General features: G+C 43.2%; 1 protein-coding gene across 1 annotated transcript in view; it reads left to right on the top strand.

The window, feature by feature from the left end:
- The window catches only part of msh3 (mutS homolog 3 (E. coli)), a 254,211-nt gene that overhangs the window by 8,906 nt on the left and 218,673 nt on the right, over positions 1 to 26,632 (top strand). The window contains exons 3-7 of the mRNA XM_080189206.1: positions 2,336 to 2,565; positions 3,065 to 3,289; positions 8,870 to 8,986; positions 11,157 to 11,278; positions 16,073 to 16,217. Coding sequence (XP_080045332.1) covers positions 2,336 to 2,565; positions 3,065 to 3,289; positions 8,870 to 8,986; positions 11,157 to 11,278; positions 16,073 to 16,217 — 839 coding nt within the window. The remainder of the gene's footprint in view (positions 1 to 2,335; positions 2,566 to 3,064; positions 3,290 to 8,869; positions 8,987 to 11,156; positions 11,279 to 16,072; positions 16,218 to 26,632) is intronic.

Below are 26,632 nucleotides of genomic sequence, written 5' to 3'. Positions count from 1 at the left end.
CCAAGAATCCTTTCTAAAACTAAAGTCAATGGGGAAATTTCTCCACTGAGTGGAGTCATGCTTTTCCCAAAGTAAGATGGTTTTGTTTGTTTGAGGCTAGTATTGCTTCAGGAATTTTTCTGGGCACTTTCTTATCTTCAACAATAACCTTCTTGCTGATCTGAGTGTGGACTCAATTTCTCCTTCCTGTCTGTCTCTGACACACACACACACACACACACACACACACACACACACACACACACACACACACACACACACACACACACACACCTTGAACTCCCTCATCAATGAAAAATCTGTCTAACTCTTCCTTGAATATATTCATTGGCGCTGCCCCCACTGCTCTCTGGGGAAAAGCATTCCATAGATCAACCACTTTATAAGAGAGAGAAAAATATCTCCACTTTAGTATTAAATGGGAGACCCTGATTTTTTTTTTAAAAACAGAATCCCCTAGTTCTGGATTCTCTTAACAAAGGGAAACCTTGTCTCCACACCCACCCTGTTAGGTTGCCTTAGGATATTATATGTTTCAATAAGATCATACCTCATTCTTCTGCATTACAATGGCATAGGCCCAATCTGTTATTGTGTGTATGTGCGTGTGCCTTCCATTTGCCATCCTGATCACTCGCTGCATCTTTACCTGCATATTAACTTCTATCTTTTTTCATATGCTAAACCACATATCTACTGTAGCTACAAGAGCACGTTGGAGGCTAAGAATCCTACGGTAACTCAACTTGTGACTCCCAAAGCCTATCCACCATCTACAAGGCACGTGGCAGGAGTGTGGTGGAATACTCTCCACTTTCCTGGATAAGTGCAGTTGTAACAACAGTCAGGAAACCTGACACCATCCAGCCAGCTTGATTGATACCCAACCCACAAACATTCACCTCTTCCACTCTCGGGCAACACAGGCAAGAGTGTATGCCATCTACAAGATGAAATGCACCAAGCCTCCTTAGACAGCATCTTTCAAATCTACGACCACTACCATCTAGAAGGAAAAATGTAGCAGAGGCTGGGCACCCCACTATCTGGAAGCTCGCTTCCAAGCCTCTCGCCATCCTGACTTGGAAATATATTGGGTCAAAGTCCTGGAACTCCCTTCCAAACAGCACTGTAGGTGTACGTGAACTGCAATGGTTCAGGAAGGCAGCTCACCACCACCTTCTTTAGGGCCTTTCTGGGTGGGCAGTAAATGCTTTTATCTTGCTAATTTACCAAATCAAATCCTATTCTTCTGCCTGATCCCCCATGTCTTTCAATGTTTAGTTTAATGAATGAAATAAGACTGTGAAAAGTTCCAAGTGATGTAAGATCATCCAAACCAATGGGCTCACTCTGGCTTCAGTACATGTCTGAATAATTCATGGCAGACATTACACCCACAGTATCTGTTGGTTCATCTACTTTATTAAACACTAAGTTCGTTTTCAAATTTTCAAGCTAAGGTATTATTGTCTAACACATTTCTTGCTTCGTGTACAAGATTCTGTGAAATATCTTTTCACCCTCCTCACGATGCTGAGGTGATTGGAGAATATAATAGAAAAATAAAGAAAAAATAGTGTACGATGCATGTCAAGTGAACTCTTGAAGTGAGAACTAGGCCAACACAGTAAATTGAGAAGGGAAGTGAAGAGGAAAATATGATAGCAAAGAGAGTGTGAAGATACATTGGTAGTCAACTTAAAAAGAAACTTACAAATTTTTGATGGCATGTGAACAGCAAATGGGTAGTAAACAGTGAGATGTGGCCTACTTGGGACTAGGGATGATAGATGATTTAAAAGTGCAGGGTGAGGCTGGAAAACTCAATGAGTACTTTATATCAGTGCTGTCAAAACATCAGTAAAAGTGGAGATAGACGCAATGATGTAGTGAAAATTGATATGAAATATATAATGGAAAGGCTACTGTTACATTTGTATGAGGTTTACAAGATTATGTTTTATCTAATATGCTTTAAACTTAGGTTTAAAGGGACCTGGCTTCAATTCCAGCCTCGGGTACATTCTCCCCTTGTTTGTGTGGGTTCCCTCCAGGCGTTCCAGTTTTCCCCCACACTCCAAAGATGTGCAGGTTAGGTGGATTGGCTGTGCTAAATTGCTCCTTAGTAGCAGGTGGATTAGCAGGGTAAGTAGATGGGGTTACAGAGATAGGGCCTGGGTGGAATTATTGTCGGTGCAGATTCAATGGGCTGAATGACCTTCTTGTGCAATGTAGGGATTCTATGATGATTCATCCTTTTTTATTTAAGCTTTTGGCTGTGTAATTTGATTTTAATTTGAAGAATTTGTTTCTTTTCCTCTCTCTTTTGAAGGTGAAGGACAAGTACGGACACATCCTGGTGTATCTTCATCCACCATGGACCGATTGAAGGGGTTCTCTATCGATAGGCAGTTGGAGCCACCAGATACTAAAGACCCAAGTGTGGACTCCCAATTCAAGAGATTTAAATGTGCAGAGAATTATGATCTAAACCCTGACAACATTTGCACAGAACTTGATGATTTTGTGCTTACCAAGGATGCAGACAGAGGATTGTATCAGGTAGATTAGCACACTTGGAGACTCCATATAATCCACTTGTACAAGTGTCAGAACATTGATAAAATGTTAAATCTTTCTGTATCCCCAGAAAACCTTTTACTCAAATCATTAACAACTTAAAGCTCGAGTCAATACAATTCTTCTTCATAAGTTTCCTGAGTTTGACCATGCTGCAGTACCACCTGCTCCTCTGTCACCTCTTTCCTCAAGACATTCTGCTGCTTCCCAGTTTAAGCACTTGCATGACGTTTGCACATTTAGAGTTGTAGTGTTAGAATTTTAATGTTCGTGTTTAATGAAGATGGCGTGATGTATTAATGGTGTTGTTAGTCTCAACTACACCGTATTGAGATTATGATACAGCATAGGCACAGAACTGTAGATATGCACGTATTTCCGTATCTAATTAACAAAAACAAAATCAAAAAATTGCCCCTGAATTTTGATTGCAGTTTTTTTTAAGAACAATCCTGACCTGATCTCCCCTTCACTTTGATAGTCTCGCTCTGAAGAGATTGTAAGTCTGGATTGGAGTCGGTTTTCAGCTTCAGGCAGGGGAAGCAGTGTGAAGACTCCTTTCGAGGCAGGCACGGTTAACCGCAGGACAAAGAGTACATACACTCCACTAGAACAGCAGTTCCTGGAGATCAAAGAGCAGCACAAGGATGCAGTGCTTTGTGTGGAGTGTGGATACAAATACCGGTTCTTTGGTGAAGATGCAGAGGTAGGTCAATTCTGAACCAAAGACTTTGATTTGCTGGTCATTAGAGGAGCTTCCAGTCTTATTTCTCAAAGCTTCAGGTACTTTGAGATATCTAGTGCACTGAAGGTCATTTCTGCTTCTGCTATTGGTTTGGATCTCAGTCACACATTAACCATTTTAACTGGAGTTCTCCAGTTCATTCTCCCAAATGGTTGCTTGAGTAGAGACTGGACCCGTATAACACGTGACACTAAGCCCAAATGGTGTGTCACTGTGGAGAGAGTACAGGGCTAACATCTCAGAGCTCTGACGAAGAGACATCCTGACTCTGTTAGCTCTGTTCTCTCTCCCACAGGTGCTGTCAGACCTGCTGAAGTTTCCCAGCATTTTCCATTTTTGTTTCAGATTCCAGCATCCACAGTAATTTGCTCTTTTTTTTGGCGTGTCACTGCTTGCTTCGGGGGATTTTATGCACTTTTCTCAAATCTGATCAGTCCTGACCCCATATTATACAACCATAGTATCACCTGTTGCACTAAAATCCAAAGATTTCTGATAAGACATTCATCTTTGGTAAAGAAACCAACTTCTCTGGGTTTCAGAGCTTGCACTCACACGTACAATACTTAATGTGAGGCTCAGCATCATCAGCCCTGCACACTTACAATGATTTTACTTTACAGTTCCTGTCCAATACTCAGTCAGCCTTTTGAGGAAAGGCTGAGGGACTTGAGGTTGTTTTTGTTAGAGAGAAGGTTAAGAGGTGACCTAATTGAGGCATACAAGATGATCAGAGGATTAGATAGGGTGGACAGTGAGAGCCATTTTCCTCAGATGGTGATGGCTAACACGAGGGGACATAGCTTTAAATTAAGGGGTGATAATTATAGGACTGATGTCAGAGGTAGGTTCTTTACTCAGAAGGTAGTGAGGGCGTGGAATGCCCTGCCTGCAGCAGTTGTGGACTCACCAACTTTGAAGGGTGTTCAAATGGTCAGTGGATAGGCATATGGATAACATTGGAATAGTTTAGGTTAGGGTGTCATTAGATTCGTTCCACTGGTCGGTGCAACATTGAGGGCTGAAGGGCCTGTACTGCGCTGTAATGTTCTATAACATGTCCGCAGAGACTAACACTAAAACAGTCTGTTCTAGGGATTGGATTCAGTAATTGTGTAAGTACTGAATGTGCTCCTCAAATCCTCCTACAGACTGACTAAAGCCAAATGTAAATCAACAATCCAGTTTTTTTTCAGAAACGCAAGCAAAATATTGCTTATTTAGGGAAGTTTGACACTTTCCTAAATAAATACTGCTCCCAAGTTTAGGAGCTTGCTCTGCAGAGTTCCCTGACAATTTCCTTCTGTGGCCAAGCAACCATAAAGTTGAAGTTTATTTATTAGTCACAAGTAAGGTTTACAGTAATACTACAATGAAGTTACTGTGAAATTTCCCAGTCCGCAAATTGACAAATGTGACTTATATTCTGCTTCCAGAGGATGTCTGCTATGGGAGCACTGTGCCTTGCTTGTGAAAACAATGTATTATTCTCAGTAATTTCAAATGTACATTTCTATTCCTTATTTGTTTGTGAGCAGCTTGTATTATTCTCAATTGGTAAAGACCCATGGCTGCTGATCTTTCCAAACTTCAGTAGTTGATGGTGTTGAATAAGATATGTCCCTGTATTGCCTCGTGCCTCTGAACTAGTCATGGATTCCATGCATCGTGCAGTGACATTGTCCGTGTGGTCTCTGTAGCAGAACGCTGGGCCTGTCCATTTTGCCTGTAACTCGGGGCGGCAAGGTGGCACAGTAGTTAGCATTGCTGTTTCTTGATGTCCAAGACCTGGGTTTAATTCCTGGCTTGGGTGAATGTCTGTGTGGAGTTTGCACATTCTCCCCATGTCTGTGCAGGTTTCCTCTGGGTGCTCCAGTTTCTGCCCACAGTCTGAAAGACGTGCTGGTTAGGTGCATTGGCCATGCTAAATTCTCCCTCCGTATACCCGGACAGGCGCCAGAGTGTGGCGACTGGGGGATTTTCACAGTAACTTCATTGCAATGTTAATGCAAGTCTACTTGTGACTAATAAATAATAAACTTTAAACTTAAACTTAGATGTTGTCACTTGCTAGGGGTTGTTTGTCACCTCGTCAAAGCCTGTGAAACACTTCACTCTGCTCCCGGCTGTCTGGTATGATGGATTGCATGAGCTAATAAGGCTATTTCATCTAGGTTGAGGTGTGGCACAGAACTGTTTTTTAACCAGCTGATGCGATTAGGAACTCTAGGGAGTTCCTTTTTTTTAAAGATGTGTTTTTTAAATGTAGGCTGTGAAGCAAGGTGTGAGTTTTCTCTCTTTACTGCTGCCTGAACTCTGTTTTGAAAGCTGCGTCCCCTGCTGCCTCCCCTTCAGTTTCTCTTTAGCTGGGCTTCTTTGGGCTGTTAAATTCTGATAATCGTTTTTCTGATTCTCTGCAATGCTGCTGGACTGACAAATCCTCGAAATGCAGTTGCATTATCCCATGGTGTCTCAGAAAGCCCTGGACCTTGTGCCAACCCTGCAATCGAAAGGAAATCCTGATGTTTGTTGAATTGTGCGGACTGCTTTTCCCCTCAACTGTTTGTCACCAGTGACAACTACAACAATCCTTCTCGAGATGTTCAGTGGCATGGATGAATAGATTCTGACTTTGTTTGCCCCAAACTGCTGTATATTCTGCTATTTAACTACAAATTATAATTCAAACTTATAAAATGCTGAGTACAGACATATGCCTTCATATGGGAACCACACTATATCTGCATTCCCTACTCTAAAGATTGCTGCCCTCTAATTCTCTCTCTCTCTCTTCCCCACACCTGAGGCAGCTCTTGACTTTGACTCCCTGGCTTTGCCTGTTTGAGTAGCCTTGGACACTGGCGCAGTGGGTGAAGTGCCAATTAGTCAGCTTGCTGCCATGATATTTTGCCAGCGGACGGGGATATTGTGCGTGACCTCCTTGCCCAGAGACCAATTATGCTGCCTAAGTTACCAATTAAGGGCCTCTTCCCACTGCCACTTTCAATTTGCCAGTGGCGTGACAAATGATAGCCGGGTACATTGTCTGATAAACCATGACCACCTTGTGGGCTTCTGACATGGACCCTCTTAATTGGTGATCCAAAGAAAAGCCACCTGTAATTGCCACATTCGAGGCAACACTTCTAACCCTCACCAACCAGGCCGTGTCCTCCACTTGAGACAGTAGTGATTCACCCGTTCACCTTCTGAGATTGGCAACCATCAGTGAGTCTCTGTCTGGATGTAATCTCAGTAGTGACCTCTGCTCTCCGATTAACCAGCAGCTCTTAGAGGCAGGATCGTCCCTTTAAAGGATTGGATGCCCCAGATGCTGAATGATCGACATTGAATCTGGTTGAGGCTCTGCCAAACAGCCATAGCAGGATTTACTCCAGCTTTCTGCTCCAGCCCACTGTATGCAGTGTCCTTTGTTCTTGGGACATGGGCTTCGCTGGCTGGCCAGCATTTATTGACCATCCCTATTTGCCCTTGAGAAGTGATGGTGAGCTGCCTTCTTGAATTGTTGCAGACCACATGCTGTGGGTTGATCCACAATGCCATTAGGAAGGGAATTCCAGGATTTTGACCCAGTGGCTGTGAAGAAACGGTGATATATTTCCGAGTCAGTTTTAAAATGGTGATGAGACTGGTTTACCACAGTGACTGATCATGATGCCTGATGAATAAATCTTTTAACACCCTGAGCACGTTTACACTATGTGGGTGATCAAGGCACCAGTGATTTAAATAGTGCAGTGCACAAGTGCCAGATTATCATAATTGGCAGTGCTGTTATTTGAGTCAGGAGGCCATGGGTTCATGTCACACTCTAGGACTTCAGCATATAATCTAGATTGATATTTCATTGCATTGACAACAACAACAGCCTATATTTACACGGCACCTTCAAAATAGTAAATCATCTCAAGAACAACTTCACAGAAGTGTTATCGAGATTTGACACCGATCCATATCAGCAGATTTTTGATCTTGATGATGAGAAGCTTGGTCCAAGACACAGGTTTTAATGAGTCTTAAAGGAGGAAAGTGAGGAAGGGAATTCTAGAGTGCAGGGCGTAGGCAGCTGAAGGCATGAACCTTTAGAATCCTACAGAGCAGAAAGAGGCCATTCGGCCCATGGAGTCTGCGTCGACCACAGTCATGGAGCGGTTAAAATCAGGGCTGCGTGAGGCCAGAATTGGTGGAGTGCAAATATTCTGGAGGATGATAAGGCTGCAGGAAATTACAGTGAAAGGGACAGGCTAGGCCATGGAGGGATCTGGCAAGGATGAGTGCTTTAGAATTGGTGTATTGTTTAACTGGGAGCTAAAATAAATTAGGCATGGGGTTAATGGGTGAATGGATTTGGTGTGAATTGTAACATGGGCATCAGAGTTTTGGATGAAGTTAAATTTACCAAAGGTGGAATGTCAGTGGGCAGTCAGGAGTACGTTGGATTAGTCACATCCAAAGGCATGAACAAGGACTTCAGCAGCAGACCAGTTGAGACAGTTGAAGTTGGATAACTTTATGGAATTGGAAATAGGCAGTGTTACTGATAGCACCAATACATGGTCAGGAATTCAGCTTGGGGTCAGATTGTGTACTGTCTGGTTCAGTGTCAGACAGTTGCCAGGCAGAGGGATGGTGCTGATAGAACATAAGAAAGAACATAAGGCTACCTCGCTAAATATATTTAAGATGTGGGTAGATAGGTTTTTGGTAGGCAAGGGAATTAAGGGTTATGGAGAGAAAGCGGGAAAGTGGAACTGAGCCACTTCAGATCAGCCATGATCTTATTGAATGGCGGGGCAGGCTCGAAGGGCTAGATGGCCTACTCCTGCTCCTACTTCTTATGTTCTTATGTAGAAGGCAGCAGGCGCTTGAGAGTAGCCCTCCAAGTCGCACACAATTCTGACCTGGAATTATATGAAGATAATGTTTATTTATTAGTGTTACCATTAAGGCTTACATTAACACTGCAATGAAATTACTGTGAAATTCCCCGAGTTGCCACACTCTGGCACCTGCTCGGGTCAATGCACCTAACCAACACTTCTCTTAGACTGTGTGAGGAAACCCACACAGACGCGGGAAGGACGTGCAGACTCCGCATAGACAGAGATCCAAGTCAGGAATCGAACCCAGGTCCCTGGTGCTGTAAAGTATCAGTGCTAACCACTCTACTGCTCATGTAACCCAGAACTCTCTTCCTAACACCTATACCACATGACTGCAGCACCTCAAGAAGGCTCACCATCACTCTCTCTTGAGTTTAATTAGGACTGGGCAGTAAATGTTGATCAGATCACACCTGGAGTATTGTGTGCAGTTTTGGGCTCATTATCTGAGGAAGGATAATGAGGAAGGACGCAGCAAAGGCTTACTCCTTCCCGGGATGGAGGGACTGATGTATGATATTGAGTCAGGTTAGGATTATCCTCGCTGGAGCTGAGAACAACTCTTAGGAATCTATAAGATTCTAACAGGAGTTAATTGGTTTCCAGGATTTCTAATACACTGCTTTTACATTTTCAGATTGCAGCTCGAGAGCTGAACATTTACTGTCACCCAGACCATAACTTCATGACTGCCAGCATACCAGTGCACCGGTTATTTGTCCATGTTCGTCGGCTAGTTGCTAAGGGATATAAGGTAAGTTTTCTTAATTTTGAGTATTTCCTTTTTTTCCTGGAAAAAGGTTATAGGACAACGTGTTTAATTTCAGTTTGGTATATTCCGTACACTGGCTATCCTTGGAAGAACAGCGAAGTGTACAGTTACCACCACTAACTTGTAACCTGCTTGAGGAGATGCCAAGTGTGTAAGGGGCATGGTGGGATTGGGGGTGTGGACTCTTGTTCCCAAATGTTGCTGTCTCTCCTTCTCATTGTGGAAGTCACCAGGCTTCCACGTAACATCTTCAAATTGTGCATCTGATTTTGCATCATTGATATGCGGATGTTTGGATGTAAGCTTTACAATCCACTGAAGCTCCATTGTACTTTGCCCATAGTCTCATCCTCTACAATAACTCTGGGTAAATTCATCTGACTGCTCTTTTTAATAGCTTCGATGAAACTGGGTTGTTGGAGGCCACCGGAGGGGCAAGATGTGGGAAGGAAAGGTTGGCAGGAATTAGATACTTTCAGTTTCCCCTTCTTCCCCCTCCCCTCCAATTCCTACTTCCACTCACTGGATTGATATCTTTGTCTCATTCAGATTTCCAGTAATATCTCAAAGATCTTTCACGCAAAGAATGGGGGAGTTTGTTGGGTGAAGGTGAACAAGGGTGGTACTTGTTGACACCAATCTCTTTGGCTTTTGTCAACACCTGTGTACCTCTAATCTGGGCCTTAAGAACTCACCGTCTGCCGCCATGGGTCTGCTGCTTGACCTTGAGATGAGCTTCTTATCCCACTCCCATTCCCCCCTCGCCTTGCACTCAGTCATTCCATTACCAAGACCAGTTCCTTCCATCTTAACCAACATTGTCCTACTCTGCACCTTTCCATTCCACTCCCATTGAAGCTATAACCCATATCTCCACCTTGCCACCACCCATCTATTTTTAAAAGAAATGCCTTGCATTTATAATAGCACCTTACGTGACCAGAGAATGCCCCAAAGTGCAGTAAGCCAAGCACTTCTGAAGTGTAGTCTCTGTTGTAATGTAGGCAACAAGGAGACAATTTTGTGAATCCCAAGTTTCCACAAACAGCAGCGTGGGGATAAGTGTTTTTCTGACGTTAATTAAGTGATGTATATTGGGCAGGACACTAGGAATAACTTCCATGCCCTTCCTCATAATAGGGATGGAATCTTTTACATCCATTTGAGAGGGTGGACAAAGGCCCTGCTTTAACATCTGATCCAGAATGTGATGTTTTTGACAGTTCATCACACCCTCAGTTTCACACTGGAGTGTTGGCTCTTCTCTTCAACTGTCCCTGCTGCCCAGCCTCCCAACTCTCTCCACTCACCCTTTTCCCTCCTGCTCCCGTGTGAAGTGCCTTTGAGACACTGTAATAAAGAAAATTACAGCACAAGAACAGGCCCTTTGGCCCTCCAAGCCTGCATCGACTATGCTGCCTCTCTGAACTAAAACCCCCCACCCTTGTTAGAGGCAAATTGTTTTTCAGGCGAACAGATTCTTTTTGCACCAGTGACAAAATAATTCATTTGCCAGTTTGTTTATACTAAAAATCCACACACTGGGCCGTTAACGCTAGGACTGTTGAAAGGGAGGCTCTATATTGGGGAAGAAGTTTCAGCAGACGTTGATTTAAATTGACAAACACAATTCAGTCAGTTAGGATTTTGTTTTGACAGCAGTGTAATAAATGAAAGTGAGTGAATTTTTTTTGTTTGCCAGTTGCATTTCTCTCCTCCTGCCCACTATTCATACAACAATGCCAGATCTTATTGCAGGGAATGCATTGTAAAGGTGATATATTCAATCTGAATAGAAAAGAAAAATTAAATTTTGGGGCAGCACGATGGTACAGTGGTTAGCACTGCCTCACAGCGCCAGGGTTCAATTCACGACCTGGCTTACTGTCTGTGTGGAATTTGCACGTTCTCCCTGTGTCTGCACGGGTTTCCTGCAGGTGCTCCGGCTTCCTCCAAAGGTGTGCGGGTTAAATGGATTGGCCATGCTAAATTATCCATTCGTGTCAGGGGGACCAGCTACCGTAAATGCGTAGTTTTATAGGGATAGGGCCTGGGTGGGATTGTGGTCAGTGAAGATTCGATGGCCGAATGATCTCATTCTGCACTGTAGGTTTCATGATTCTAAAAATTACTGTGTGTGTCTCTCTTCCAGGTGGGAGTAGTGAAGCAGACTGAGACTGCGGCTCTCAAAGCTGTTGGAGAGAACAAAGGCAATCTGTTCGCTCGCAAGCTCACTGCTCTCTACACCAAGTCTACACTCATTGGAGAAGATATCCTTTCAGCTTCATTCTCTCTGTGAATGAGTTTCACTTTGCCCGTGCACCACCACCACTTGATGGTCTGGACAGGATATTCATGGAATTATCACGCAGAGCTTTAAACTGCTTTAGAACTATTCAGGTCAGGTGTGAGCACAGACTTTCTGTAGCTCAGAGTGGTGACGCTTTGTCTGGGTTCATGAGCTATGATGTACCTACTTGACCAACTGTTGTGCTGCAAATTCCCAAGTGCCAGCCTAAATAATCGTGTTTGCTTGTATTGAGGAGGTGGCCCTAGTTGGGGTTTTGGGGAAATGGTTTCTGCTGACCTTGGACACCACCAACAGTAGAGTGGAAAGGATATTTCTAGGTTATAAAAAAAGTGTTGTAAATTCCTGTACTTAAAAAAGCCCTGCTATTATTTTCCACTGTTAGTTTAAAAAAAGATATCAGGGTCAGTGGATGACACAAAGATTAGTGGAGTTACTGAGGATGGCAAGAAGATTGATGGAGTTACTGATAGAAATGGTTGAGGACTCTGGATTAGTACTTGTTGGAGTTTACAAGGATAAAGGGGGATCTTATTGAAACTTACAGGATACTGCGAGGCCTGAATAGAGTGGATGTGGAGAGGATGTTTCCACAAGTAGAAAAAACTAAAACCGGAGGGCACAACCTCAGGCTAAAGGGACGATCCTTTAAAATCGTGATGAGAAGGAATTTCTTCAGCCAGAGAGTGGTGAATCTGTGGAATTCTTTGCCGCAGAAGGCTGTGGAGGCCACATCATTGAGTGTCTTTAAGACAGAGATAGCTTTTTGATTGATAAGGGGATCGGGATTATGGGGAAAAGGCAGGATAATGAGGATGAGAAAAAAACTCAGCCATGATTGAATGGCGGAGCAGATTCGATAGGCCGAGTGGCCTAATTCTGCTCCAATGTCTTATGGTGCCGGAGATTGGAGACTTGGGCATAGAAATGGCAGGTGGAGTTTAATTTGGACAAATGCATTTTGGAGGATCAAATTTAGGTGTGAATAATATTGTTAATGGCAGAACCCTTAGGAACATTAACATATAGAGGGATCTGAGCTTGCAGATCCACAGTTCCCTAAAAATGGCACCACAGGTGATCAGGGTTATTAGGAAATCATATGGCATGTGTGCCTTCATCACCTGGGGCATTGAGTACATGAGTTGGAAATCATGCTGTAGCTATATAAAACCTTGGTTAGGCTGCATTTGGAGTATTGCGTGCAATTCTGGTCACCACAGTACTGAACGAACATGGAAGCTTTGGAGAGAGTGCATAAAAGGCTCACCAGGATGTTGCCTGGTGTCTGTTGGCTACGAGGGAAGATTGACTAAACTAGGATTGTTTTCACTGGAAAGATAAAGGCTGAGGGGGAAATCTGATACAGGTCTACAAAGTTATGAGAGGCGTAGACAGGATGGATAGTGGGAGGCTTTTCCCCAGGCTGGAAGTGCCCAATACAAGGGGGCACAGGTTCAAGGTGAGAGGGGGAAAGTTTATGGGAAACGTGCAGGGGAAGCTTTTCATGAAGAGAGTGGTGGGTCCCTGGAACATGCTGCCAGAGAAGGTGGTGGAAGCAGGCACATTAGCAACATTTAAGAGGCACCTGGATGTGTACATGCACAGGGAGGGAACAGAGGAATATGGACCGAGTAAGGGCAGAACGTTTTTCCTTTCAGAAGTTTAGTCAAATCATGATTGGCACAAGCTTGGAGGGCTAAAGGACCTGTTCATGTGCAGTACTTTGTTCTTTGTTCAAAATTAGAAACATTGAATTGGTTTTGTTTTAATCTTTACCAAGTTTCTACATTTTTGGAATCTTTTATCTGTACCCTTGTGTCATTCCTCACTAGCATCAAGCCACATTGCTCAAGGATATATATCCCACCTTTCTCTTGGTTTTATGTATTTTGGCCAGATTCGTGCTGTGAAATCCATTCTGTCTATCAGTTCGATGATGGTATCCATGCCCCACACGAGCATCCTCCCAGCTTTTATTTATCTAACCCCATCACTATATTTTCTTCCTTGCACCATCAAGTATCTTTCACTTGTTCTGAAAGGCATCTGTGCATTTTGTCTTAAATGCTCCCAGTGGTTCCGTATTGTTTTCATTCTTTGAGGGAGGACACTTTCTCCAGAATAGCTTGTTGAATTTACTAGTGCCTGACTATCTTACCCCTACCTGGCCCACAAGTGGAAGCACCTTCTCCTTGACTGCCAATCAGACTATTTTGTCATCTTAAAAGATCTCTATCAGTCACATTCTTTGTTGTCCCTTTCCTCGAGATAAGAACCTCGGGGTGATTTAGTCGCTGTCCTATTTTCTGGTCTGGTAGAGTAGTGATGTTACCGGAATAATAATGATCAAATCCATCCCATTGATTTTTAAAAAAGAGAATGATCTGTCAATCAAAAACTCATATCAGTAGGAGTCGTGGAGTTGTCTAGTTAGTGTATAAACCTGACAGATTCAGTAATTGAGGCTGCAAGGAATGAGATGTATTGATGGGGTTAGATGAAAAAAGATGGGATGATACTTGCATGGAGCGTAAATGCCAGTATGGGTCTATTGGACTGAATGGCCTGTTCTGGCCCATATGTGACTCCAGTCTCTCTCAAATGTAGTTGATGCTGAACTGCCCTCCAAAATGGTCTAGAAAGTCAGTAATATTAAACCACTGTAGTCGAAGGCTCAGAACTACTGCCTTGAGGAAAGTTGCCTTGGGAAATAAATGCCAGCTTGCCATTGATGCCCGCACCCTGAGAATATGTAATAGTAAAACGAAAACATTCTGCCCCAAGGACAACATTCTGTAATTTGGTCTTGGCTATTTTGGTCCAACTTTATTGGACACTTGTTGCCATCAGCCTACGCTAACTTTAGGTTTGGTATTCTTTGAGTAGATAGGCTGGTGAGACCTCCCCATGAAATGGGAAGTTTCAGAGGAATCCAATGAATTACATTTTAGGATTAAAATAAATTTCTGCCCAAAAAAATGGGGGAAATTAATCATTAACATAGGAGGCAAGAATCAATCAGATTCTCTCATTCACTTCCTGATTCAGAATGATCAAACAGAAATCCAAACCGTAACCTGATGGACATTCATAAAAGACACCAGCAACAACTGATGGTTGAATTTGATAACTCTGTATCAGGCTAAGGACTGTGGGAGCAACAAAGAACTGGATGTGCAATTGTGGAACAACATTCTGTTGTCCTTGAACTGGGTCAGCTGACACCATGGACAAAGATACTCAAACTCTCAAATTATTGTACAACAAATCTCCTTTGTAATACTGTACCAAGTTACCACAACATTACATCAGGGCATCAAACTTCGTTATACATGAAGTAACTAACCGCTGACCTACTCTGTTATACATACAAGTATTCACAAGGCACCAGAACCTTGTGGATGGGCAGCACGGTAGCACAGCGGTTAGTACTGCTGCATCACAGCTCCAGGGTCCTGGATTTGATTCCTGGCTCGGGTTACTGTCTGTGTGGAGTTTGCACATTCTGCTCGTGTCTGCGTGGGTATCCTCCGGGTACTCTGGTTTCCTTCCACAGTCCAAAGATGTGTAGGTTAGGTTGATTGGCCTTGCTAAAAATAAGTTGCCCCTTAGTGTCCTGGGATGTGTAGGTTAGAGGGATTAGTGGGTAAATGTATGGGGATAGGGCCTGGGTGGGATTGTGGTCGGTGCAGACTGGATGGGCCGAAAGGCCTGTTTCTGCAGTGTAGGGTTCTATGATTCTATGAGAACTTTGCAAAATATCCAAGCTCATGAATTGGACTTAAGAGACAGAACCCATGGTGCGGTGAACTGATCAGATTCCTTGCTGATGGTTTTTGTTCAGATTCCTCTGACTCCCAAACTCGGGGTCATGCTTCTGCAGTGGTTAATTCTAGGTCACTGCTGCCAATCTCTTTTTGTCTCTCCTTAGAGATCCTGCTGGTACTGATCATGCTTTGAGCCGTGTATTCCAAGGACAGGTGTTTATCAATCACTGTCATTTTGATTATGAATACTAAGAGTTGTGCCTCTGTCAGGGGGTTGTAATTCCCTCAAGAACACGACACATCGGCATCTTTGTTCAATCGCTCTACATTCAAGATATAGCAACAGCCATTGTTCAATCAACTTCTGTGTTCATTCCACAATTGCACATCCAGTTCTTTGCTGCTCCCACAGTCCTTAGCCTGATACAGAGTTATCAAATTCAACCATCAGTTGTTGCTGGTGTCTTTTACGAATGTCGATCAGGTTACGGTTTGGATTTCTGTTTGGTTGTTCTGAATCAGGAAGTGAATGAGAGAATCTGATTGATTCTTGCCTCCTATGTTAATGATTAATTTCCTCCTTTTTTTGGGCAGAAATTTATTTTAATCCTAAAATGTAATTCATTGGATTCCTCTGAAACTTCCCATTTCATGGGGAGGTCTCACCAGCCTATCTACCCAAAGAATACCAAACCTAAAGTTAGCGTAGGCTGATGGCAACAAGTGTTGAATAAAGTTGGACCAAATTACTTTAACAACCTCCTGATAATTCAGTGTCACCAGTTGGGTTGAATGGCTTGTTCCTGTACTGAGTCTATATCTAAGGAATATATACATTTCAGAATTGTCTGAAAGGATTACCGAGTGCAATTGAGTCAGATTTGTGATTTCTGAACTCAAATTCGGTCAAGATTTAAGTGAAACCTCTGACTCTAAATGCAGATGTATAATTTCTCATTTGCGCTATGTTCCTTGACGATTGTTACATATTAACCCACTGCTGAACCTGGATAATGACTCCGTTGAAGTCGGAGATGTACCAAGTGAACTTCCCAATAGCTACCTGATGTGTATCTGTGAACAGACACAGAAGAAGAAAGACCATGTGAAGCGAGGAGTTCAGATCGGGCTTGTGGTAAGAATCCCCTCACAACAAATGTATCCAAATATAAATTGCTTCTGAAGTTATAAATGTACACTGCAGGTATAAAACCTAACCCAGACTGGCGTTTTGTGCACAATATGTTTTATGTTGTTAGTGGAAGTTAATATCTGTAAGGCATACTTGTAGGAATTATGGATTAAGATTTAATTTTGTGTAGGGACTTTGTGCAATGCCTACATTCATGCGGGAACCCAAAATTAGGAGCTGTAAATATAAACTTTATCTGGTTTAATGTTGCATTTATTTGTTCAGATAACAGTTTAGTTATCATGTACAAACAATTTCATTTCTCCATGCAGTGTTCCTTACTTCCTGGAAAATTGTCTGTAGTTGTCTCTTATGACCTTGTTTCCTTGTTTTAAATTCACTAATTTTATGCATTTAATTATTATATTGTGCTGTAATTTTAATGTCAACAGTAACTGTTCATGACTCCTCAGGCACTGAAGCAGTCCATGTTCAAATGCAATTGATCTGGACAATATCTGGGCTTGGTCTGACAAGTGGCAAGTAACATTTACACCACTCAAATGCCAGGCCACGACCATCACCAATAAGAGACACTCTAACCATCACCCCTTAACATTCAATGGTGTAACCATCACTGAATCCCCCATTGTCAACGTCCTTGGGGTTACCATTGACCAGAAACTCAACTGGACTCGCCATATAAACACTGGCTACAAGAGCAGGTCAGAGGCCAGGAATACTGTGGTGAGTAACTCACTTCCTGATTCTCCAAAGCCTATCCACCATCTACAAGGCACAAGTCAGGAGTGTGATGGAATACTCCTCACTTGCCTGGATGGGTGCAGCTCCAAGAAGCTTGACACCAGGACAAAGCAGCCCGCTTGATTGGCACCACGTTCACAAGCATTCAATCCCTCCACCACTGATGCTCGGTAGCAGCAGTGTGTACTAGCTACAAGATGCACTGCAGCAATTCACCAAAGATTCTTAGACAGCACCTTCCAAACCCACAACCACTTCCATCTAGAAGTACAAGGGCAGCAGATACATGGGAACACCACCACCTGCAAGTTCCCCTCCAAGCCACTCACCATCCTTACTTAAAAATATATTGCTATTCCTTCGCAGTCGCTGGGTTAAAATCCCAGAATTCCCTCCCTAACGGCATTGTGATTCAACCCACAGAACATGGACTGCTGCGATTCAATAAGGCAGCTCGTCACCTCCTTCTCAAGGGCAACCAAGGATGGCAATAAATGCTGGCCAGCCAATGATGCCCATGTCCCACGAATGAGTAAAAAAAATGCTCTCTACGCTGAAAGAACACAGTGGCACAGTGGTTAGCATTGCTGCCTCACAGCACTAAGGACTTGGGTTCAGTTCCTGGTTTGGTTCACTGTGCACAGTCTGCATGTTCCCCCTGTATCTGTGTGGGTTTCCTCTGGGTGCTTGGGTTTTCCTTAGTGGCCAAAGATGTGTTGGTTAAATGGATTAGCCATGATAATTGTGTAAGATTATAGGGATAGGGTGGGGAAGAGGGCCTGGCCAAGATAATATTGTCAGAGGTTGGATGCAGACAGGATGGGCCAAAATGACCACTTCTGCACTGTAGAGATTCTGTGGTGACTTGCATTCATACAGAGCCTTTCACGACCTCAAAACATTCCAAAGGACCTGGGTTTCACACCTGGTTGCGCATCTGCACATTCTCCCTGTGTCTATATGGGTTTCCTCCGGGTGCTCCGGTTTCCTCCCACAGTCCAAAAGATGTGCTGCTTAGGTGCACTGGCCATGCTAAATTCTCCCTCAGTGTACCCGAACAGGCGCTGGAGTGTGGCGACTAGGGGATTTTCACAATAACTTCATTGCAGTGTTAATGTGAGCCTACTCCTAACACGAATAAATAAAAAATTAATTACTTTTGGTGTGGTCACTGGTGGAATGTAGGAAATGGGGCAGCCAGTTAGCTCACCGCTGATTTTGAACACCATCTAATGTCCATTTCTGTTGGCATTTTTTTTCCTTCAATGTTTCTCACTACTGCGGAAACTAACTTTTAATATTCATACCGGATTGCGTGTTTTATTTGATGCATACTAAAATCAAAACGTTAGCGTGTCAAATGGAATGGAGAAATTTTGCCATCATTGCGGATGTGTCAGGGCAGCTAGAGATGGGCTAAGGTATCTTTGTCAGCATTATGAATAGCTTGTGGAAAAGGTTTTTTTGAAAAAAGAACCTGCTTAAGGAGATGCTACTGTACATTTTTGAATGAGTTATGAGAAACTTTTTCTTATGTTTGCGTGGCCACTAGATGGCAGCAAAAGGCAACAATGCCCGAGCAAGCTTGTCCATTACTTGATTGAACAGTAGGACACTTACAGCAAGGAGCCTTCTACTTAATGTAACAAATGTACAATTCACGACCGGTAGCAGCAACTGTTTAGGTATGTTGTATATTCTTTTGAATAGGGCAGTTTTCTTCACTGTGTTAACTGACTCTTCCAGGAAACAAATGATCCCTCATACAAATCAAAGTAGTGTGGATGCTGGAAATGTGAAATAAAAACACACACAAAGGTAGTCAGAGAATTAGTGAAGAGAGAAACCGAGTTAACATTTTAGGTCAATGATCTATGATCCTTCAGAGCTAAACTTCATCGAGGTGAAACATTGACATGGATTCTCTAATCACGGATGCTGCTGGACCTGGTGGCTATTTGCAGCATTTTCTGATTTTATTTACCACGCTTCTTTGCCAGAAGTTATTGAATGGATATGAAGGCCGAAATTCTACCAACTCGTCTGCCACGGAAATCTCTGTTGGCCTCAGGCGGGAATTTCTGGTCTCACCTGAGGTGAGGCTGTAAAATCCCACCCATGGTGTATTTTTCTGCTGGGAGTTTCTCACACATTCGTTTTAGGATTGGTAAAAGATTAAGGGCATAATTTACAATCATACACCAGTGGTTTTTCTTTTGTTCAAATGCAAACTGATTTCAACAGTAAGTGTTCTGTTCTGACATTTAGAAGGTTGTGGAAGCATTAGGGACTAGATTTTACTGCCAAAATAGTGGTGAGATAAATGGCACTCCCTTTTTTTATGTGTAAGTGGTACAGATGTGCGTGGTTAGTAAGTTTGCAGATGACACCAAGATTGGTGGCATAGTGGACAGCGAAGAAAGTTATCTCCAACGGGATCTGATCAGTTGGGCCATTGGGCTGAAGAATGGCGGATGGAGTTTAATTTAGACAAATGAGAAGTGATGCATTTTGATTGAACCAGAGCAGGACTTACTCAGTTAATGGTAGGGCACTGGGGAGAGTTACAGAGCAATGAGATCTAGGGGTACGTGTTCATAGCTCCGTGAAAGTGGAGTCACAGGTGGACAGAGTGGCGAAGAAGGCATTTGGCATCCTTGGTTTCATTGGTCTGAATATTGAGTACAGGAGTTGGGATGTCTTGTTGAAGTTGTACAAGACATTGGTAAGGCCACACTTGGAATACTGTGTGCAATTCTGGTCACACTGTTATAGAAAGGACATTATTAAACTAGAAAGAGTGCAGAAAAGATTTACTAGGATGCTACTGGGACTTGATGGTTTGAGTTATAAGGTGAAGCTGAATAGACTGGGACTTTTTTCTCTGGAGCTTAGAAGGCTGAGGGGTGACCTTATAGAGGTCTATAAAATAATGAGGGGCATAGACAAAGTAGATAGTCAATATCTTTTCCCAAAGGTAGGGGAGTCTAAAACTAGAGGGCATAGATTTAAGATGAGGGGTGAGATACAAAAGTGTCCAGAGGGGCAATATTTTCACAGAGGGTGGTGAGTGTCTGGAACAAGCTGCCAGAGGTAGTGGTAGAGGCAGGAACAATTTTATCTTTTAAAAAGCATTTAGGTAATTACATGGGTACAGTGGGTATAGAGGGATATGAGCCAAATGTGGGCAATTGGGATTAGTTTAGGGGTTTTTAAAAGAAAAAAGGGTGGCATGGACAAGTTGGGCTGAAGGGCTTGTTCCCATGCCGTAAACCTCTATGTGCAGTTAAAGGCAAGGGATGCGAATATCTCAAAGTTGCCTCAAATGTCCTTTCTGCTGTTACTGAACTTGCCAGAGAAAGTTAAGTCTTGTTAAAAGTGTGAATAGCCTTTTAATTGTTAATCGCTGCCAATTTTCTCTGTGGTACTGAATATTAACTATTAGTCATGTGGAGACTCATTTCTACAGGTATTAATTGGAGTCAGATAGTTTGCAATGTCAAACAAAAACTACACATTTTAAAACTCAGAAGTGGCAGTGAGCTAAACACTGGATAAAAGCAAATTACTGGAGATGCTGGAATCTTTGGCAAAGGGCCATCTGGACTCGAAACGTCAGCTCTTTTCTCTCCCCACAGATGCTGCCAGACCTGCTGAGATTTTCCAGCATTTTCTCTTTTGGTTTCAGATTCCAGCATCCACAGTAATTTGCCTTTATCGACATTTTAAATCTCTCTCTTTCTGACTCCTTTCCCTCAATCATCAAATTATAATAGAATCCCTACAGTGCAGAAGGAGTCCATTTGGCCCATCTAGTCTGCAGCGACAACAATCTCACCCAGGCCCTATCCCATAACCCGTGCAATTACCCTGCTTAACTCCCTGACACTAAAGGGCAATTTAGCATGACCAATCCACCTAACCCACACATCTTTGGAGTGTTGGAGGAAACGGGAGCATCCAGAGGAAACCCATGCAGGTGTGGGGAGAACGTGCAAACTCCACACAGACGGTGACCCAAGCCAGGAATCGAGCCCGGGCCCCTGGCGCTGTAAGGCAGCAGTGCAAACCACTGTGCCGCCCCAGTTAATCTTTCCCTCTTTCTCTTTCTATACTGAATTTGGCATTGAATTTGCCCACATTAATTTACACTTTGTTTCCCATCGTATGATTTTCTCAATCCTTCTCAGTCTGACTGGGGATGCAGTTTGCTTGCTATGTTGGGTCAAGTCCCAGACGGTGACACTATCCTCTCACATTTTTCAGCGTGCACAAATTGTAAATCTAAATCTAAAGGTGTAAACTAATTCATGCCAGAGTCTGCTGAACGCAGAATCTGGGCCTGTATCTTTGAATTCAGCCCTCGCTCAGTAATTGGGATTGTGTTGCACAATAGTAGTGTCACAACATTGTGCGCACTCGTAAGGAATTCTCTGTCCGCTCTTTCAACCCATTTAAAATAAACAGGGTAGTGGCATGGTTAAAGTATTGGATGCAGGGATTTTATACTAAGATGTTAAAACACTCTCTCTGCTCATTACCATCACAATTTGAATTCTGCTGTGTCTTGTGATGTTCCTTTATTTATTTCCTTCACTTTGACCAATGAGTGTAGGTGGTGATGAGGACAGTGATATAGAATTTTCATATCCCTGAAAACACACAGTACTTGGCAGCTGTAGCACACACAGCAATATTTAAAAAAAAATCCCAAGTAAACATGAACTCATCCTCTCAACAAAACTTCAAATACACCGCCTGGGGTCAGTATTTACTCTTCACACAGACAGGAGAACTCCTTACAACAGACAGGAAAGAATTAGCAGTTAAAAAACAAAAATTACTGGTATTAGATTCCTACAGTGGCAGATGTACCAGCCACAATCCCATTCGGCACATGGCTTAGCTACCTAACCCCACATTTTGGACTCTGGGAGAAAACTGGAGCACCTGGAGGAAACCCACATAGAAATGAGGAGCACATGCAAACTCCACACAGATAGTGACCCAAGCCAGGAATCGAATCCGGGTCCCTAGAGCTGTGAGGTAGCAGTGCTAACGGCTGTGCCAACATGTTGCCCTATCTACAAAGTAGACATGGTAACAACTTTCCCTCCTGTGGATGGGTCTGGAACTGGTGTTGGGAGGGAAAGGTGGGGTTCGCTGAATATTTTAAAGGCCGTGATAGATTCTCGATAGGTAAGGGAATCAAAGATTATCAGGGGTAGATGGGAATGTGGAACTTAATGCAAATCGACCAGCCGTGATCTTATTGAAGGGTGGAGCAGGTTTGAGGGGCTGAATGGCCTACTCCTGCCCCTGATTCTAGGTTTGTATGACTTAATGTGCCCAATCCCATCCTTATTGTGTGCCTGCTGCCATTTTTCTGGTTGTATGTTGCCTGTGTCCCACTCTGAAGAGTTGGGGACCCCTTGTTAGATTACTTAAGTCAGGTCCCCACAGTACAGTTGGGAACCTGATTGAAGTTTATTGCTGGCTGGCCATGTTTCCCTGGTGCAGGAGACAAAATCCATGTTGCACTAGGGTGGACAAGATGAGAGGTCAAATGGCAACAGATTATAATCCAACAGGTTTATTTAAAATCCCTTCACCTGACGAAGGAATAGCTCCGAAAGCTTTTGATTTCAAATAAACCTATTGGATGATAACCTGGTGTCGTGTGACCTCTCATTTCACCAGTATTGGTGCTGGGTCATTGTAACTCCACAATCCCCAGCACACAAGGCAAACAGATCCCTTCTGCTAACTTCAAGGTGAAGTCTTAATGAGGCTTTAAATGTAGCTCCGCTAGCGGTGGTGGTGTGCTTTAGTTTTAAATTGCTGTGGATTCAAGCCCCCAGGCTCTCACTCCTGTGCTGTGTGGGTGGAATGCTGCTTTGCAAGTGGTGCTATCTTTGAGGCGTTCAACCTGACTAACGTCTGACGGTCATTCAAGATTTCACGGCATGTTTCAGAAAAAGATCTAACCCTTCTGGTGCCTGAATCAGTGTTCCCCTTTCAACAGAACTGATTAAACAACCATTCATCTAATTATAGTTTACTTAATCTTTTATGGTGGCACAGTGGTTAGTGCTGCTGTCTCACAGCGCTAAGGACCCAGGTTCAGTTCTGGCCTCGGGTCACTGTCTGTATGGAGTTTGCACTTTCTCCCAGTGTCTGCGTGGGTTTCCTCCGGGTGCTCCAGTTTTCTTCCACAGTTCAAAGATGGGTTAGGTGGATTGGCCATGCTCAATTAACCCGAGTGTCAGGTGGATTAGCAGGGTAAATATATAGGGTTTTGGGAATAGGGCCTGGGTGGGATTGTGGTTGGTACAGACCTGATGGGCCGAATGGCCACCTCTGTACTATAAGGATCTATGGATCTAACAGTTACTTTAGGAATAGTGAGTGAATATTTACAGAGTGGTTAGTTTCTTTTTCAGAAATGTGATACTGTGTTATGTAAGCAATTTGTCAGATCTCTGGGCCTTTTGGATAAAATGAAGCTCAGATCAAGCATTTTAGGGAGGTGCTGCTATCAGCTTGGATCTTGTTGGTTGAACACAAGGCAGGAAGTGGGGAATCTGTCTTGTCAGCATGATCTGTAATGTCTCTCTTGTGGGGATTTTGATTGGATTTAATTGGATTTTGATTGGGTAAAACAAAAAAAACTGTCAGCATCTTTGTATTTAAGTTTTAGGAAATGTTAATGTTAAATTATTCTTATGTAATATCACAAGAGAACTCTGATGGATTGGCAGATTAATGTTTCAACCAGAATGGAGTTGACATTATTGCAGTAGAGTATCTTCCTCCTCCCCCTGCCCTTCTGGATGATACAGTGCCTAAAGCTTGATTCAACAATGCCTTGCGCATGAGGATGAAGACAATAGAAGTGGAGAAAAAGATCTCATTAACTAGTAAAAGTTAAAATTTATGTATTAGTCACAAGTGAGGCTTACACTGGCACTGCAGTGAAGTTACTATGAATTACCCCTATGTTACTGTGAAATCGTAGAGATGGTGAACAAATAATACATGTGAGGACGGACTCCATTAATTTCATTGACTATCTGAGTAGCTTGCTGGTTACTCTGCTAGCGTGTTACAGATTCTGTAGGTCCCACGGGCAGTTTCTCCAGAAGCATGTAGATCCGAGTTTGGTTTAGAATTTTGCAATCCTTCAGTTCAGTGATTTTGAAAATATTTTATAAAATGCTCAGTAGATACAGAGAAAAATGGTGCATGTTGTTGTGTTTTGCCTTTCTGAAAAAAAAACAATTTACTATTCTTGGCCCTTTAAGTCCAGTTGCACTACTTAGCTGTTTAAAGTAACAGCTGCCATTTAAATGTATGACTGTCTCGACTCAATTTTTCCCCTAGCTGAAAGGGGTAAAGACATTGTTAAAGTCCCTGTAACCATTACCTGGTATACTAAGAATCATAGAACCCTACAGTGCAGAAAGAGGCCCTTCAGCCCATCGAGTCTGCACCAAACACAATCCCACCCAGGCCCTACCCCCATATCCCTAGATATTTTACCCACTAATCCCTCTAACCTACACATCCCTGGACACCAGGGGCAATTTCTTAGCACAGCCAATCAACCTAACCCGCACATCTTTGGACTGTGGGAGGAAACCCACGCAAACACGAGGAGAATGTGCAAACTCCACACGGATGTTTGCATGTACCTGTACCTGATGTTTCGATTCTCAATGACCACAGGTGATCTCCAATGAATTCCAGTTTGTTAACCCCCTTCCCCCAATCCCCTTCCTATTCCTTCCCATTCCCGTTCCTCCCCCCACCCCCACTCGCCTCGTATTTCACATCGTTGCATTTACCTGACTTGCTTGGAGAAGAGCTTCAATCATTGGAGTTACACAATCAAAGTTTTAAAGTTTACTTATTAGTGTCACAAATAGGTTCACATTCACAGTGTAATGAAGTTACTGTGAAAACTCCTGAGTTGCCACACTCCGGCGTCTGTTCGGGTACATTGAGGGAGAATTTAGCATGGCCAGTGCACTTAACCAGCACGCCTTTTGGACTGAGAAAGGAAAACAGAGCACCTGGAGGAAACCCACACAGACATGGGGAGAGCATGCAATCTCCATACACTGAGACCCAAGCTGGGAATCAAACCCAGGTCCCTGGTGCTGTGAGACAGCAGTGCTAACCACTGTGCTCCTGTAGATTTTACTTCTTGTACAGCTCACATGCAGATGAAATGTGCTACATACTTAGGGGATTATGTTGCAGCATGTCAGTAGAATTTAGAAGATGGGTTTTGCTTGCCACTGTTCAGTTTCACAGCTCAAAATGTTGATTTGGGTACAGCTATACTGGGGAAAAAAAGAAACAAGAAGGAATGTTGCGATGGGCGGTAAATGTCATGGCAGCTTCCATGGCGGAGGAATCATGGATCTTGTCAGGCCTATATTTAACCTGTTAAGGCTATTGTAGAGATTCTGATCCTGGGAGTGGGTTTGAGTCAGTTTGGGCTTGTAAACTATAATTTATAATTAATACCTTTCTTTATTGTGAATAGCAGTTCAGTGAAATAGATTCAGATTAGTGTGATCAAGGAATTACTAAATCAGTCAGTGGTAACAACTGTTAATAGCTGAAAATGAATCTGGACACGAGGCCAAGATAGATTTTTGATAAGGTGCCACAGAAAAAGGTTACTGCGCAAGATAAGAACTCATGGTGTTGGAGGTAGTGAATTAGCATGGATAGAAGATTGACCAATTATTAAGAAATTGGGTCTTGATCATTGGTCATTTTCAAGTTGACAACTGAGTTTCACAGGGCCTCGGCTATTTACAATTTATGGTAATAACCTGGATGAACGTATTGTGTACATTTATTAGTCATGAGGCTTACATTAACACTGCAATGAAATTACCGTAAAATTCCCCTAGTCGCCACACTCCAGTGCCTGTTCGGGTCCATGCACCTAACCACGTCTTTTGGACTGCGGGAGGAAATTGGAGCACCCGGAGGAAACCCATGCAGACACAGGGAGAACGTGCAAACTCCACAAGAACAGTCACCCAAGCCAGGAATCGAACCTGTGTTTCTGGCGCTGTGAGGCAGCAATGCTAACTACTGTGCCACCCTGCCACCCACCATTTTCCGCTATTAACATTTCTTGATCACAAGGTGTACAAAAGTAGGTAGGAAGAAAAGTTGTGAGGAGGTTGCCGAGAACCTGCAGAAGGATGTAGACAGGTTAAGCAAGTGGGCAACATTTGGCAGATGGAGAATTAAGGGGGAAAATGTGATGCTATCTACTTTGGTAGGGAGAATAGAAAAACATAATTTATATAGTGAGAGGCTTGCAAAATGCTGTGGCACAGAGGGTGTCCTTGTATATGAATCACAAATAGTTAGCATGCTGGTACAGCAAGCAATTAGGATGGCAAATGAAATGTTGATCTTTACTGCAAGGGGAAATGGTTAGGCCTGCTGCCTCAGTGGCAGAGACCCGTGTTCAATTCCAGCCTCAGGTCACTGTCAGTGTGGAGTTTGCACATTCTCCCCATGTCTACATGGGTTTCCTCCAGGTGCTTCACCAGTTTCCTCCCACAGTCCAAAGATGTATGGGTTAAGTTGATTAGCCATGCTAAATGGCCCCCTAGTGT

The sequence above is a fragment of the Carcharhinus amblyrhynchos genome, chromosome 5 (assembly GCF_965287045.1).
Source record: "Carcharhinus amblyrhynchos chromosome 5, sCarAmb.v2.hapA, whole genome shotgun sequence".
In the NCBI taxonomy this organism is placed as follows: domain Eukaryota; kingdom Metazoa; phylum Chordata; class Chondrichthyes; order Carcharhiniformes; family Carcharhinidae; genus Carcharhinus; species Carcharhinus amblyrhynchos.
This window is presented reverse-complemented; position numbering and strand designations above follow the sequence as displayed.